Raw genomic sequence first — 14,458 nt, forward strand, 5'->3', positions numbered from 1 at the left:
CTTTGACAAGTGGTCTCAGGGGAACAGCTTGCCATCTGCAGGAGGCCTCTTCAGTGCCCCACTTAGGATGCTTTGGATTGGCTGCTTTTTCATAGAGAGCATCCGGTTTTCTTAAGAGGAGGCTGGCAGAGAATACAAAGCCTTGGGAACAGATCCAAGACCACAGAGGAATAGGCTCAGAGAGCGCCAGCGGTCCTCAGAAGAGGGCTTTCCTTACATGACACCATGCGCTTTCCAGACACCCCCTGAAAAATACTGCAGTCTTCATGCAGGGAGTCCTATGCCAGGGGCTGGCGTCTGCTCTTTTCCTGGGACCCGCAGTGTCCCTCTGGCATACCATAGGTAACAGTGTAGTAATATAGCCCTCACCGTGGAAACAACATTGACTCACTTTTACAAGTCCTACTCTTAGGAGAGAGGCTGGAGCAAGTGCAATTTCTGTTCGTTATTATCAACCCCAACTAACTTATGCCAAGAGTCTACTGTATGCAGACCATCCCTCACCTTCGAGGTGGGATGAATCTGAAAGAACTTCCCTGTGTCTGGACTTTGACCCAGATCCTCTAGGGTGGCGCTTGCACCTCCAGCCAGGTTGTCATTTTCTCGTCCGCAGAGAATGATATGATCTTTTGTTCACTGTGCATTGTTTGCATGAATTTTATCGTTTTGAACTGCTGCATTTATACTATTTCTCTCAGTTATCGAGTTGTTGGTGCTCAGATAGCCCTGCTTTGGGAAGGCAGGAAGGGTTAGGAAGCTGTAACTCAGTCCTGTGGACTCCTGGGTTGTGTCCCCCTCTCCAGTGTGTATGTGTGTATCTGTGGGGGGTGTGTGTGTATCTCTCTGTGTGTGTATCTCTCTATGTGTGTACCTTTGGGATGTGTGTACCTCTCTGTGTGTGTATATCTGTGGGGTGTGTGTATTATGTGTGTGTGTGTATATCTGTAGGGTGTGTGTGTGTCTCTGTGTGTGTACCTATGGGGTGTGTGTATCTCTGTGTGTGTGTATCTGTGGGGTGTGTGTATTATGTGTGTGTGTGCATATCTGTGGGGTATGTACATTTGTATGTATGTATATATGTTTGTATGTAGCTGTGGGGTACATGTATGCATTTGCATGAGTGTCTGTTGTGGGTTCTTTCTCAATTGCTTTCTAGTTTATGAGGCAGAGTTTCTTGCTGAACTGGAAGCTTCTTCTTGGGCTAGTCTAACTAGCCGTCTTGTTCCCAGATGCCCTGTCTGGCTTCTGAATGCTGAAATTTCGGGAGGGCCATTATACACATCTGGCATTTGACCTTTCTTTTGCAGCTGAGGGTGAGTGATGAAGGTTCAGACTCCAGTGTTCTTGCCTGCACAGCAAGTGCTGTACCCTGAGTTCTCTCTCTAGTCCCCAGCTTCTGGGGGCCTTAACCAAGCCTTTGGGGTACAGCTGCAGCATCTGTCTGGAGGCGGTAGCAGGCTTTGTCTGCAGATGTCAGGAAGTGAGCTTATCTCAGCACGAGCTACTCCATCTGTACGGAGGCTTGGCTTCATCAGCGTCTCTCGTGGCCCGTGGTCTCATGAATGTTTCTCCTCCTCCAGGTTGGGAAAGAGGTTAAAGAAGACCCGCAAGTATGACATCATCACCACTCCTGCTGAGCGTGTGGAGATGGCCCCACTGAATGAGGAGGATGATGAGGATGAGGACGCCACAGTATTCGACATCAAGTATAGGTGCGGGCAGGGGCCAGAGGCTTCTCCCCGGGCTGTGTCTAGTAGGATGGTTCAGCCACAGTGTTCTTGTTAAGTGTTAGTCTCTGAGATGTTCTTATTGTGGTGGGACCTGTTTCTATCACTGCCTTGGTAACAGTACCTAGGAATCCAGACTAGCACAGGGCTGGGGTAAATGCTTATCCTAAAACAAACAAACAAACAAACAAACAAACAATTGTATTACTATGGTTGTTCCTGGAACATTGGCTTTAGAAACAGAGTTTGTTAATGAATCACATTTGAATTTCATTTACTTTTGTGTGTGTGTGTGTGTGTGTGTGTGTGTGTGTGTGAGAGAGAGAGAGAGAGAGAGAGAGAGAGAGAGAGAGAGAGAGAGAGAAATATTTCTCTGTGTAGACGTGACTGTCCTTGAACTTGAGTTGTAGACCAGGCTGGCCTTGAACTCAGAGATCCTTCTGCCTCTGCCTCTGCCTCCCAAGTGCTGGGACTAAAGGCGTGTGACACCACACCTGGCTCACTTACATTTTATAAAGAACAACCACACATTGAGACTTGCTGGTTCTAGATACTAGAGTAGGAAGAAACCCATGACTTTTATTTTGTCAGGAAAAAGAGTGAAGTCAACAGTAATATTCAGTTATGCTACAAACTAATACATACATAGTGTTATTAATGATTGTATTGGGTTTATTGCTAAGTCTTTTGCCTATCTCACAGTCAGTGCATAGAAACAAGAAAATTATGGCCAGGTGATGGTGGCACACGCCTTTAATCCCAGCACTCGTGAGGCAGAGGCAGGTGGATCTCTGTGAGTTCAAAGCCAGCCTGGTCTACAAGAGCTAGTTCCAGGACAGGCTCCAAAGTTATACAGAGAAGCCCTCTCAAAAAACAAACAAACAAAAAATTAATGTCATTTAAAAGGTATTCCTGCTTATACTTCAAAAGTATATGGTATGTGTGTGCATGCATGCATACATACATGTGTCACAGTACATGTGTGTGGAGGTCAGCGGCAACTTTGTAAAGTGTGTTCTCTCCTTATTCCTTATATGAGTTTTATGGGTCAAACTCAGGTCATCGGGCTTGCATAGCAAGCTCCTCTACTTCTGCCAGCTCATCTTGCTAAACCTTACTTTTGTTTTTATTTCTTGTTTGAGGCAGGGTCGCATAACCTGGGCTGTCCTGGAACCTGCTGTGTAGAATTCAGTCTCCTGAGTGTTGGAATTACAGTGGTGCATTGCCCTCTTGTGCTTCCAGGCTTTCATTATCATTACAATAAATAAAGGGTCCGAGCCCTCCTGCAGGCCTGTGGCACGGTGTGCAGTATAGAACCTTAAGGGAGTGAATCAGTTGTACTACATATATGTGTGTGTGTGTGTGTGTGTGTGTGTGTATGCATATATGTGTGTGTATGTAGTATATATATGTGTATATCTAAATGCATGCATATAAACATGTATGTATATATGTGTGCCCGCACACAGGCATGTATGTCACTGAGTATATTTGGAGGCAGAGAACGACTTTTTTGGAGTTGATTCCCTCCTTCCATTATGTGGATTCTGGGACTCAAACGCAGTTTGTTCGGCATAGCAGCAAGTGCCTGTACCTGCTGTTTTTTTTTTTTTTTTTTTTGATGCAGAGCCACTCCTAGAATCTTGTTCATATTAGGTGTGGCTGTTAATACTGACTGAACTTGACAGGCTCCAGAATCACCCTGGAGACAAATCTCTTGCCGAACTTGTGAGGGAGTTTCTAGACTGAGCTAATCAAGAGAAGGTCTACCTTAAATGTGGTCAGCAGTATCCCGTGGGTGGGGGTCCTGGGCTGGATGAAAAGGAGGAGCCGTGCTGAACACCTGCATTTACCTGTCTGCTTCCTGACTGACTGTCACATGACAGCTTCCTCGTGCTCCTGCAGCCTTGCTGTCTCCACCGTGATCAGCTGTACCCTCAAACTGTGAATCAAGCAACTCTTCCTTTCTTAAGTTGCTGTCTTAGTTAGGGTCTCTCTTGCTGTGACAAAAGCAACCTGGGAGGCCAGGCAGTGGTGGCGCACACCTTTAATCCCAGCACTCGGGAGGCAGAGGCAGGTGGATCTCTGTGATTTTGAGGCCAGCCTGGTCTACAAGAGCTAGTTCCAGGACAGGCACCAAAGCTACACAGAGAAACCCTATCTCAAAAAACCAAAAACCAAACAAACAAAAAGAAAAAGCAACAACCTGGGGAGGAAAGGGTTTATTTCATTCTACCCTTTTTTGAGGCTTTCCGCAAAGTGACAACAGAGAGAACCAGACTGCCCAGGAGCAGACACTGAGCATGGAGCCAGAGTCCAAGGGACTCGGACTCACAATGGCCAACAGCTTAGAGTTCAGGATTAATACAATGGATTTTCTGGGTCTTGACTTTCCACCTAGAATAGAAGAAATGAGGGACACCAAGGGATTGAGGGGGAGCAAACCCAAGTCCTGTTTTAGACATCACCAGGTGCCAAGACGGGAGTGTCTTTGAAATGCTAAGCATTTATAGTTCATTACTTAGGAATTTCAGGGCAGGAATGAAAGCAGAGGCCATGGGTAGATGCTGCTTACTGGCTTGCTCCTCATGGCTTGCTTAGCCTGCTTTATTAGGGTACCGAGGACCACCAGTCCAGGGGTAGCTCTACCCACAGTGAGCTGGGCCCTCCCATATCAATCATCAATGATCATTTGAGAGGAAGTACCACAGGCTTGCCCAAAGGCTGGTTTGGTGTGGGCATTTCTTCAGTTGAGATCCTTCTTCCTAGATGGCTCTAGTTTGTGTTAAGGTGACGGAAAACTAGCCAGCACAGTTGCTTTAGGTAAGTGTTTTCTCATTATCACAACAAAGAGAAAAGCAACTATGATTTCTGTGGAAATCGTGACAGAATGGTCTGTTTTTATTCTATTTTCACGTGTCACTAAGTAAGAGACGTCCCTAGTCTGGATGTGCAAGCCTGTGGCTGTAGTTCCCATACTCAGGAGGCTGAAGCAGGAGGTTTTGAGTTCAAGGTTGGCCTGAGATACATAATGAGACCCTGTTTCAAATAATTGGTTGGGAACGGGGGGCGGGGAAGAGATTTAAACAAGGCACTATAGTATCTATTTGGAAATTCTGTCTAGAATGTGAGATGCGAAAGGGATCTATTCTTTGACTGCCTGGATGCCAGCGCTGCTATAGCCTAAAATACATCCACACTCGTCTCAATTCTTCAAATTAGACCAACTTCCCTTTTTGGGCTGATTGTCAGTCCTGGATTGGTGTTGCTGCAAGCTCTGAAGCTCATCAAAAAGTAACTGACAAAACCGAACCACTTGGTAGGCATTCAAGTAGTAGGAATACTTTTGTTTTCTGAAAGGCCAGCTTCCTCCCCTGGCCTAGTGCAAGGGTGAGAATCAAGAATGAGGAGAAACTGTGTACCCATGTACTGGCATTTCAGACACTCCCCTCTTGGCACCTGGTGATTGATGTCTGATACAGGCTTTGGATTTGCTCCCCGCAATCCCTTGGTGTCCCTTATTTCTTCTAGGCAGAAACTCGGGACCCAGCAAACCCATTGTATTAATCCTCTACTCTAAGCAACGGCCATTGTGAACCCTAGTCCCATGGACTTGGGCTCTGTGTTCAGTGTCTGCTCCTGGGCAGTCTGGTTCTCTCTGATGTCACTTTGGGGACAGTCTCAAAAACAGGTTCCTGTATAAAATGTGGTCACGACATTTGTGACCTTATTTCCGACACCCTTATTTAAAAGTTAGTTGTGTCTATGCGTGTACATGCCTGTGTACGCATGAACATGTGTGCACACATGCTGTAGGTGGTACGACAGTTTATAGGAGCCAGTTCTCTCATTCTGTCATGTGGATCTGTTTGGTCTGAATGAGAATGGCCCCCATAGACTTGTGCGTGAATTCCTCAGTTGGTGGAACTGTTTGGGAAGGATTAGCAGTGTTGTCTTGTTGGAGGAAGTGTGTGATGGGGGTGGGCTTTGAGGTTTCAAAAGTCCTTACCAGGCGCAGTCAGCTCTCTCTCTCTCTCTGCCTGTGCTTGTGGATCAGAAGTGATGGTAGCAGCCTCGCTGTCTTACTCCTGGTCTTAAGTATGCATTCAATATTTGACCGCTGAGTGAGGTTTGCTTTGGGTTGCTACGTGGGATTTTCTGCTCTATGTGTTACCTTTGAATTTTATTCCTTTACCTAGCTCTGTTGAGTGTTTCCTTTAAACCATTATGGTAGTGAATCTATAATCATTAGATTTCTACTCTCCAGTCAGTTCAGGATTCTGGAGTTAAGAGCTTGGTCATGCGTTACTTTCTATGTGCATTGTATTGTCTAAGGCTTCCTTTCTCTCTAGGGAATGGTGTCTGGCCTGTTGCTTTTCCGTTTCGTTATTAGTCTGTTTGTCTGGCTCTGGTACAAGTTAATGCTGGCCTCATGAAGCGAGTTGGGTGTGTTTCCTTATTTTCCTTTTGTAGACAAGTTTGAATCAGATTGGAACCGTGTGTTTCCTAAGTGTTTAGTAGAGCATGCCAAAAAACCAGCTGCACCCGAGAGAGCCCATGTGCAGTATTTAGGATAGTGGCATGCATCAGTTCCTTGAATAGTTCCGAGAATATTCAGTCTTTATTTCTTCTTGGGTCAGTTTTGATCAGAAGTAGTTTTGGGGGGCATTTTGTCCATGTCTGTTAAAGTTTACAGATCTGTTTTTGTATAGTTGTTCCCAATATTCTTCTTTAATCCTGTAAATGTATGTAATATGAGTAGCTATGGTCTTTTTTTTGTCTTTTTTGAGTGACAGGATCTTTGTGTAGCCCTGGCTGGCCTGGAACTCGCTATGTAGACCAGGCTATGTAGACAGTGTAAATCTCAAACTTACAGAGATTTACCTGCTGAATTCTGGGATTAAATGTCTGTGCCACTATGCCTGGCTCATTTGCATTATTATTTAATATTTAATATAATTTTTCATTTCCCCCCTTTCTCAGTCTTGTGGGAAGTTTCATTTTATCTCTCTGCATGTAGAATTGTCCTGGGGCTTCTTTGATACCCTCTGTGATGATCAGCTTTCAGTTGGTGTCTGCCTCCCATCTTAGCTAGGATCTCTGTTGCTTTGACAAACCGTTATGACCAACAGCAAGCTGGGGAAGAAAGGGTTTTTATTCAGCTAACACTTCCATATAGCTGTTTACCACTTAAGGAAGTAAGTGTTGACTGAGATTTCTGTCCTGCCCGGTTCCCGCAATCATTAAGTCCCAAAGAAATCACACAGAGGTTTACATTAATTATCAACTGATTGGCCTAGTATCTCAGGCTTCTTATTAACTCTTATAACTTATATTAGCCCATAATTCTTGTCTGTGATAGCCACGTGGCTTGGTACCCTTTTCTGTGAGGCAGTCACATCTTGTGTCCTCTGCATCTGGGTCAGGACTGCAGACTGAAACTTTTCGCTTCCCATAATTCTCGTTGCCCCGCCTCTACTTCCTGCCTGGCTACTGGCCAATCAGTGTTTATTAAACAAGTACAAGAAACAAATTTTTATAGGGTAAAACAAGTGAGGACAAGAACTCAAGCGGGGCAGGATCCTTGAGGCAGGAGCTGATGCAGAGGCCATGGAGGGGTGCTGCTTACTGGTTTGCTTCCTCTGACTTGCTCGGCCTGCTTTCTTATAAAACCCAGGACCACCAGCCCGGGGATGGCACCACCTACTGTAGGCTGGGCCTTCCCCCATTGTTCACTAAATGAGAAAATGCCTTACAGTGGATCCCATGGAGGCATTTCCTCAGCTGAGGCTCCGTCTCTGAGGGCTCAAGCTAGTGTCAAGTTGACACACAAAACCAGCCAGTACACCAATCCTCAGCTTTCTTTGAGTGAATTCTATTTCTGCTGCTGCTTCCACTGAGTATGTAGCCCATTCAGTCATTGTCAAGACTTCCCAGCTGGAATCGACATTTTTTCTGTGGCAGCCTGTGGCAGAGCCTCCCGTAGACATCCAGGGCTGGTGCCAGGCCCTGCCCTGCCTCCCCTTGGGTCCTGAAGAACTGACCTTCAGGGAGCTCCCCCATGGACGCTCCTGCTGTTTGTGGGTGAAGTGAAATGACGTTGTGGATGACCTTGGAGGTGGATCAGTCGGACACAGGCCGCGCCAGGCCGGAGAACACTGACAGCTGGGAGGCGAGGTAGCTTTTCCTCATGTCCAGGTTTATGGGAACTACAGCTGAGAAGTGGGGGAAGTGGATTCGCTGTCATCTCACTACTTAGAGGTAGCCACTAGAGTGTGTGTAAGTACGTGTCTGGGGGGCTTTCTTTTTCTTTTGAAATAGGCCCATGTTACAAAGGCTGACTTGGGGCCCCTTTTCCCCACTGAGTAGCCTATTGTGAACAGCTTTTCACGTCAGTAAGCATGAAAGAATGAAGCTCTTTAAGGTCACCTTTCTGCTTCATGCAGCGTTTTGAGGACTTGTCGGCACACTGCTGACCTATTCACAGGGACTTGTTTTTCCTGTCCACCAAATGTTTCTGCTTCTCTCCAGGAAGCACACACATTGAAATCAGATGTGAATGAGCCATGGCTTTGGGTTGTTTTATGATGGAGTGGAGAGAGGAGCGTCATGTGCTTGGCACCAGGGCAGTGAGGTGGGTCCCATGTGTCTCACTCTATATGTAGCTTTCTGATCGTATCTTGTGACTTGGAGCCCGGGTGGATCAGCCAGACTTGTTCTCCCCAAGCTTCTAGTCATGGGGAGAAGAGGTCAGAGGCCAGGGAGGTGTCTGTGGACAGCACCCCGAAACCCCAGTCCTGGGTATCAATCCTAGGGTCTCATGCATGCTAGCTCCACCCCTTCTTTGTTCCGTATCGCTGGGATGCTTTGATTTGGGGAAAATACCATGTGCAGGACAAAACGCCTGGAGTTTTGGAACGATTCCATCCTTCAGGAGGCATTTGGTTTTCACTTGTGTTTGTGCTTGGTTGGCCTGGTGCACTGTTGCAGTGTTTTGGGTCTTTGCAAATCCCTAGTTTATTATGGAAGACTTCTGTTACACCGCCTAGGCATCGCTGGAGGACAGGCACGCATGAGCGCTGCTGGTTGTGTGTCAGGGAGCCTGGCAGCTGGGTTGAGCACGACTCAAGGTACCTAGCTGCTGGGTAAAACCCACCCAAGGTACCAGACTGCTGCTGTCCCTGCCAGCCCTGCTTCCTGCTGAGATGGGCTTTCTGTGTGTGGAAACAGCGTGGCTCCTCCAAGGGTGTGGCCCAGCATTCTAAGCAGGCTTGCTTGCCCCGCTTTTGTGGATAGAGTTTCCTGTAGGAATATTAGGTACCAGTGATATGACCATGACGTAAAAGACTGTGCCTACTCTATCCTCCAGAGGGCGAGTAGGTCTGATGTGGAAACAGAGCTCACCCCCTCGGCTCTGCCACATCCCAGGTTGAGGTCTAGACTAAGTACTTCTTACATGAAGGTATAAATACCTTTCCCATGGCAAGGTCTTCTGGCTGCTTTTTCTTCCTAAGGAGCTTGGGAATGGTTAGGGTCTGGAGGCTCCTCTGCCCGCCTCCTGTCCCAAGGTTTTAGTTCTTTTGTGAGAGGAGCTGACGGTGAGGAGACTGTCATGAAAACTGGGGTCCCCTTTTCCCCTTTGCTCTGCAGCCCTCCCGTGTCTATGTGTGGCTGATGAGTGTTCAGGTATCGGGGTTGGCTGTGAGCAACTCATGGGAGGAAGGCACAGGGCCTGCCAGAGGTATCCATGCAGGTGCTTCTGGGACCCTCATGAGATGAGCGCCCAGGCAGGCGACAGTGCCACATGTTGTTCGCTGAACCTGTTGTGCTGTGCTGTTCCTGTCCACCAGCTCTTGCTGGGGCCAGCAAGCCACCGCCATTGGCTGTCCTTTGTGGGCATTTGTTTTGTGTAGCTATAGAGAGTACTCTATGCTCTGGCCTGATACTTAGTTTGGTCTCTGAAACCATCGCCAGTCCTTAAATTCTATTATGTTTTGTTTTTCTGTGGCTGATTACACAAGGTCCGTAATCCAACACTGATGGAGGAGTCGGTTCTAATGGGTCTGCTTTCCCTGTCCTAAGCTCCTGTGGCGCAGCTTGTAAGCTTTCACTCGTGGCAAAAGCATTGCTTGTTCCCCCTGCTGTGGTCTGCACTGTGTTAGAGCTGGAGCCGGAAGATGAGCAGGCTCACATGTGGCTCCAAACATCCAGTCTGAGCAGGAGCCAGATGCTCATATGCTTCTATAGGCCCAGCTCATCTAAGTACGGACAGTACGCCAAATGCCTTCTGCATTCACTGGGTCTCAGTTACTGAGACAGAATGCCTGAGACATCAACCTGAAGGCTTATTTTGGCTCCCGGAGCTGGAGGTTTCAGTCCACAGTTGGTTGGTTTGCCCCATGGTGAGGCAGCACATCCTGGCGGGTGTGGGAGAACAAAACCTCTCACCACGCTGCGAGCTAGGGAACGAAAGGGAAAGATTGGAATCCCGGAATTTCTGCCCCTGTGTCCCCAGTGACCTGGAGGCCTCCCATTGGGCCTCAGCTCTGAAAGGTTCTGCTGCCTTCTAACAGTGCCAATCCTTCTAACTCAGCCAGCTGAGGGGAAGCATCATGGAGCCCAGACTCTAACAAGAGCTCCCAAGCCAAGCATGAGTTTTACTTTCTGTCCTCTGTGCACCTAGGTCTCACTGAGAAAAACCAGCTCAGGGTTTTTCTTAAATGCTTATTTTTCCCCCCTGCTTCCCAACTGCTAGGATTACAGATCTGTGCCAACGTGCCCAGCTCTGATTTTTACATTTCCGTGTTTGAAAAGGAATCAAAAGGAGAATAATATTTCAGGATACATCAAAGTTGAGTGTAATTCAGATTTCATTGCCCATAAATACAGCCATCACCAGACATTCTGTACCGTCTCTGGCCGCTTTTCTGTCATGACAGCAAGCAGGATTCATAGCGGACACAGAAACTGTAGGATATACAAGCTTTAGGGCAGTTACTCTTGGGTGCATTTTAAAGAAACGCTTTGTTGACACTCGGCCTGAACACCTGTGGGAGGATGAGAAAGAGGGATTTAAGGAAAAAGCAGCTTGTGTTCGTTCTAAGGGGTGTGGAGGCGGTGTGTGGAGGGAGGGTCCCTGGGTGCCCTGTGTGAGATATGAAGGTCAGAGTGACACGGGAGAATGGAATGTGCCTTCCAGACAGCACATGAAGAAGCCCCATGGCTGAGTGTGCCAAGGGCTGCAGAGGATGATGGTGACGATGATGATGACCGTGCAGACGGCAGGAAGAGGAAAAAGGGACAGAGTGTGACCCTGTAGTCCATGGCGTGGAAACTGCCAGGGAAGCATCAGATGGCTTCAGTGCTCTGCCCAAGTGGTGATTCTTCTTCCTTTCCTTTCAGGTAAAGTTTTTCGGGCATGTCAGCATCCTGGGGGACGTTGGTCAGCTGCAGCCTGGGATATGAAGGTCTGAGCACCGGCTCTCACCTGAGGTGTTGAAACCAAACCCAATGTTACTTATGAAACTCTGACTCCACTCTGTGTCCAGCATCTACTTGGAACGCCACCATCAAGCTTGTCCCCAATCGCCAGATGAGACTCACCTCGGCCACCCTTGGATGACCCTTTGAGATGCTCTTTGCATTCCTTCCTTGAGGGTTTTTTTTTTCTGCCTTCCTAAGAGGCGAAGATGAGAACATCGATTTCTAAGAATCTTTCTAGAACAACTATAGATAACAGTAAAGCTACAATTAGGAGGATCAATAATTTTAAAAAGCTAGGAAGATAGCTTAGTTCATAGCCTGATTACCTTAGAAGCAGGGGATACAAGTTTTGCCCCTGGAGCTCACATAAGACAGAACTAGCATGAGGGCCCACACCTCTAATCCAGTGTAGGGAAGAGGCGAAGCCCTGGGGTTGACTGCTCAGCCAGCCTAACCTTGTGAGTGAGTTCCGATGAAGACACCTGGTCACAGAAACAGTGGATGACCCCAGAGGAACGATGCCCAAGGTTCATTTCTGGCCCCTACACACGTTTACCAACACACAGCACACATACACACACCCTCAAAAGCCTGAAGGGCCTTCAGATGTACCTAGGAGAATCCTGGCATTTTGTTATTCCAGATCTTTCCACCATCATCAGGTCTGGTTTTATTTGGGGGACAGCTATGTGACATTTCAGAGTGAACATACAAGCTCCCCGCCCCACTCCACCCCGCCTCTTCTAAGAGGTTCGGCATAAATAGGAATGGCTACTACACACATTTCAAATTTTCAGGGATCAGACCACATGAGTGTGTGTGTGTGTGTGTGTGTGTGTGTGCGTGTGCGTGTGTGTGTGAGATGTAAAAACGTTTCTCTCTCCTGCCTCACTGTTGTGTTGTTTGTCTTAGGAGTATAATGCTAAGAAGAAATCACTGTGGTAATTTAAATGAATGATACTTTGGTTGGTTGAAAAAAAAAAAGAAAAAAGGGACACTATCAGGGACTCTGTTGGCAGTCCGTCTGGGCTAGGTTGCACTAGACTGGACTAGAAGCTCTCCTGGGACCACTGCACCTAGCCTGGGAGCTGGGTACCCAGAGATGCCCCGAGGAAACAGGTCCTGGACTAACTGCTCAGGTTAACGGAGGTCTCCCACTTGGTCTTCTCCCATATTGTGGTAGCTCGGATGCTGTGCAAATCTCATAGCAGTGCCTTTGGGACCCCGGGAGTGTAGTATGTCTGGAAAGACTGCTGTTATTGCCTTGTTTCCTTTCTGTTTTTGTTCTAGAGTTTGTGTACTTGTCTGTTTGATGCCCTGCTCCATTGCTTTGGGTAAAATCCCCTACCATGGCCAGCTCCGCCCCACCATCAGACTCTCCAGCCCCTGACTGGGGCTGTGGTGGTGGCAGTAGGTAGAAAGAGCCACCTTGGCTCTGGAGCCTGGCTGGGCATGGGTGCTTTGCAATCCTAACCCATCACGGAGTGGCCTGTTCTTCTGGGCTCCCTTAATCTCAGTTCTCAGTTGGTTTCTCTCACCCTCCTGCCCCGCTAGTCAGAGGGGTGGGGCTTGAAGCAGAGCAGGTGGCTCCATTCCCTCACTGTGTAGTCACAGCACAGTGGCGATTCTAGGACACTGGCCACCTTCAAGCTGTGTGCCCTGCCCTCTCAGCCTTGGAGCTGGGACTGCCACCTCCCATTCAGGTGTCCCGGGACTACAGGTGACCACCTAGAGAAGCTGGATTCTCCTGCCTTATGTGTGAACACCATGGATCCGGCTGCCAGTCCCTCATTGCTGACTCTGGCAAGAATAGCAGGACAGTGACCTTACAAATCCTTGATGAAACTTCAACACCGCAGGCACTTAAATAAAGATCCTTAAAACAAACAAGAATCATTAGACTGAGTCATGAGTGTGTTGGGTTTGGGTGTTTTTCGATGGAGCTGGTGAAACGACTCTGTAGTCAGAAATGTGAACACAGGTGGTGGGTAGGGATGAATTGGGGTTTCTGGGGCTGTGCGTGTCCTGGTGATTTAGGGAAAGGCATATGAATGGAATGGGACTGGGGAAACTCTCTCTCTCTCTCTCTCTCTCTCTCTCTCTCTCTCTCTCTCACACACACACACACACACACACATGCACACTGGAGACTCTTGAGATGTCTAGAGGATGGAGAGCCCACCATGTGTAATCCGTGGTCCTATCCTTGCCTCATCCCTGGTTCAGCACAAGATTTCTGTGACATCCAGGGTGTGATGGCACATGCCTGTCATCCCAGGGCTGCAGAGGCCAGTCTGGGATCCAGAGCAAGACTTTGTCTCAACAAACAGAAAACCATCCCCAAATTTCTATGGATGTCCAGGCTGGATTAACCCCCTAGTGGATAAAAGCCAGAGAGGGTAGATCACTCATTTGAACATGCAGTGTCGGGTATCACCAAGAACTTCAAGGGTGTGGCCTACTTGACTCTTCTGACAGCACGCTCGTCGTCTTCTTGGTAGCCAAGCATTTCCCTACCAGTCTCGTTCCTCTTGACATCCAGGGATGAGCCGGGCCGGGGAGGAAGGAGGTACCCTCAATCCAGCAGTGGCCCTTTTGGTTTGGATTGCTGCTAAGGCAGCTTGTTCTTTTGGTTTTACAGCTGCCCGGGCTCTAGAGTGGGTAGGGGGTAGAAAGTTAACTGAATGGTGTACTCTGTCTGTGGGTGGCCTTGGGCCAGGCCTTGCACACAGCAAATAGTAGTAGTAGCTGCGCGGATGACCTGACTTGGACTGTGCTCTGGGGAGACAGTTCCCTTGTATTTTTGATCTCATCATGGTGTTAATGACTAAGCCAGACAAGCATCTTCAGAGGCAGATTCCCAGGTAATGCCTACTCAAAGCATCACTTATTTCTGAGAATGCCCCCAATCCAAAGTCTAACAGAAAGATACCCCAACACTATGTATGAAAATATCCTTTTTGAGTTTTTGGACAAGGCTTTCTAAGAGACTCCCCAGATATTATAGGTTATTGCTGTTGCCCCTTGTTTGTCCTCTAGAGGCAGAAGGTGAGTCCGTAGTTCTGAAGACACTGTTGTAATGCTGTCTTTTTAAGAGACAAGCCATGCCCACTCCCTGCAGCCTCTCTCCCTCCTCGCCATCTTGGCTCTCTCTTGGTCTCCTTTCTCTTCCCCCCCTCTCTCTCCACCCTTCTCCCCCTTTTTCTTCCCCTCCATAACCCAACTAATAAATCTCCAATTCTATTCTG

At 47.9% G+C, this 14,458-nt stretch overlaps 1 protein-coding gene across 1 annotated transcript in view; it reads left to right on the top strand.

Annotated features, from left to right (window-relative positions):
- Fam174b (family with sequence similarity 174 member B) overlaps window positions 1-13,100 on the top strand; it is a 39,439-nt gene extending 26,339 nt beyond the window's left edge. The window contains exons 2-3 of the mRNA XM_038313849.2: window positions 1,581-1,712; window positions 11,130-13,100. Of these exons, the coding sequence (XP_038169777.1) occupies window positions 1,581-1,712; window positions 11,130-11,133 (136 nt within the window). The 3' untranslated portion in view covers window positions 11,134-13,100. The remainder of the gene's footprint in view (window positions 1-1,580; window positions 1,713-11,129) is intronic.
- The last annotated feature ends 1,358 nt before the right edge of the window (window positions 13,101-14,458 follow it).

This window comes from Arvicola amphibius, chromosome 12, assembly GCF_903992535.2.
Source record: "Arvicola amphibius chromosome 12, mArvAmp1.2, whole genome shotgun sequence".
Taxonomy (NCBI): domain Eukaryota; kingdom Metazoa; phylum Chordata; class Mammalia; order Rodentia; family Cricetidae; genus Arvicola; species Arvicola amphibius.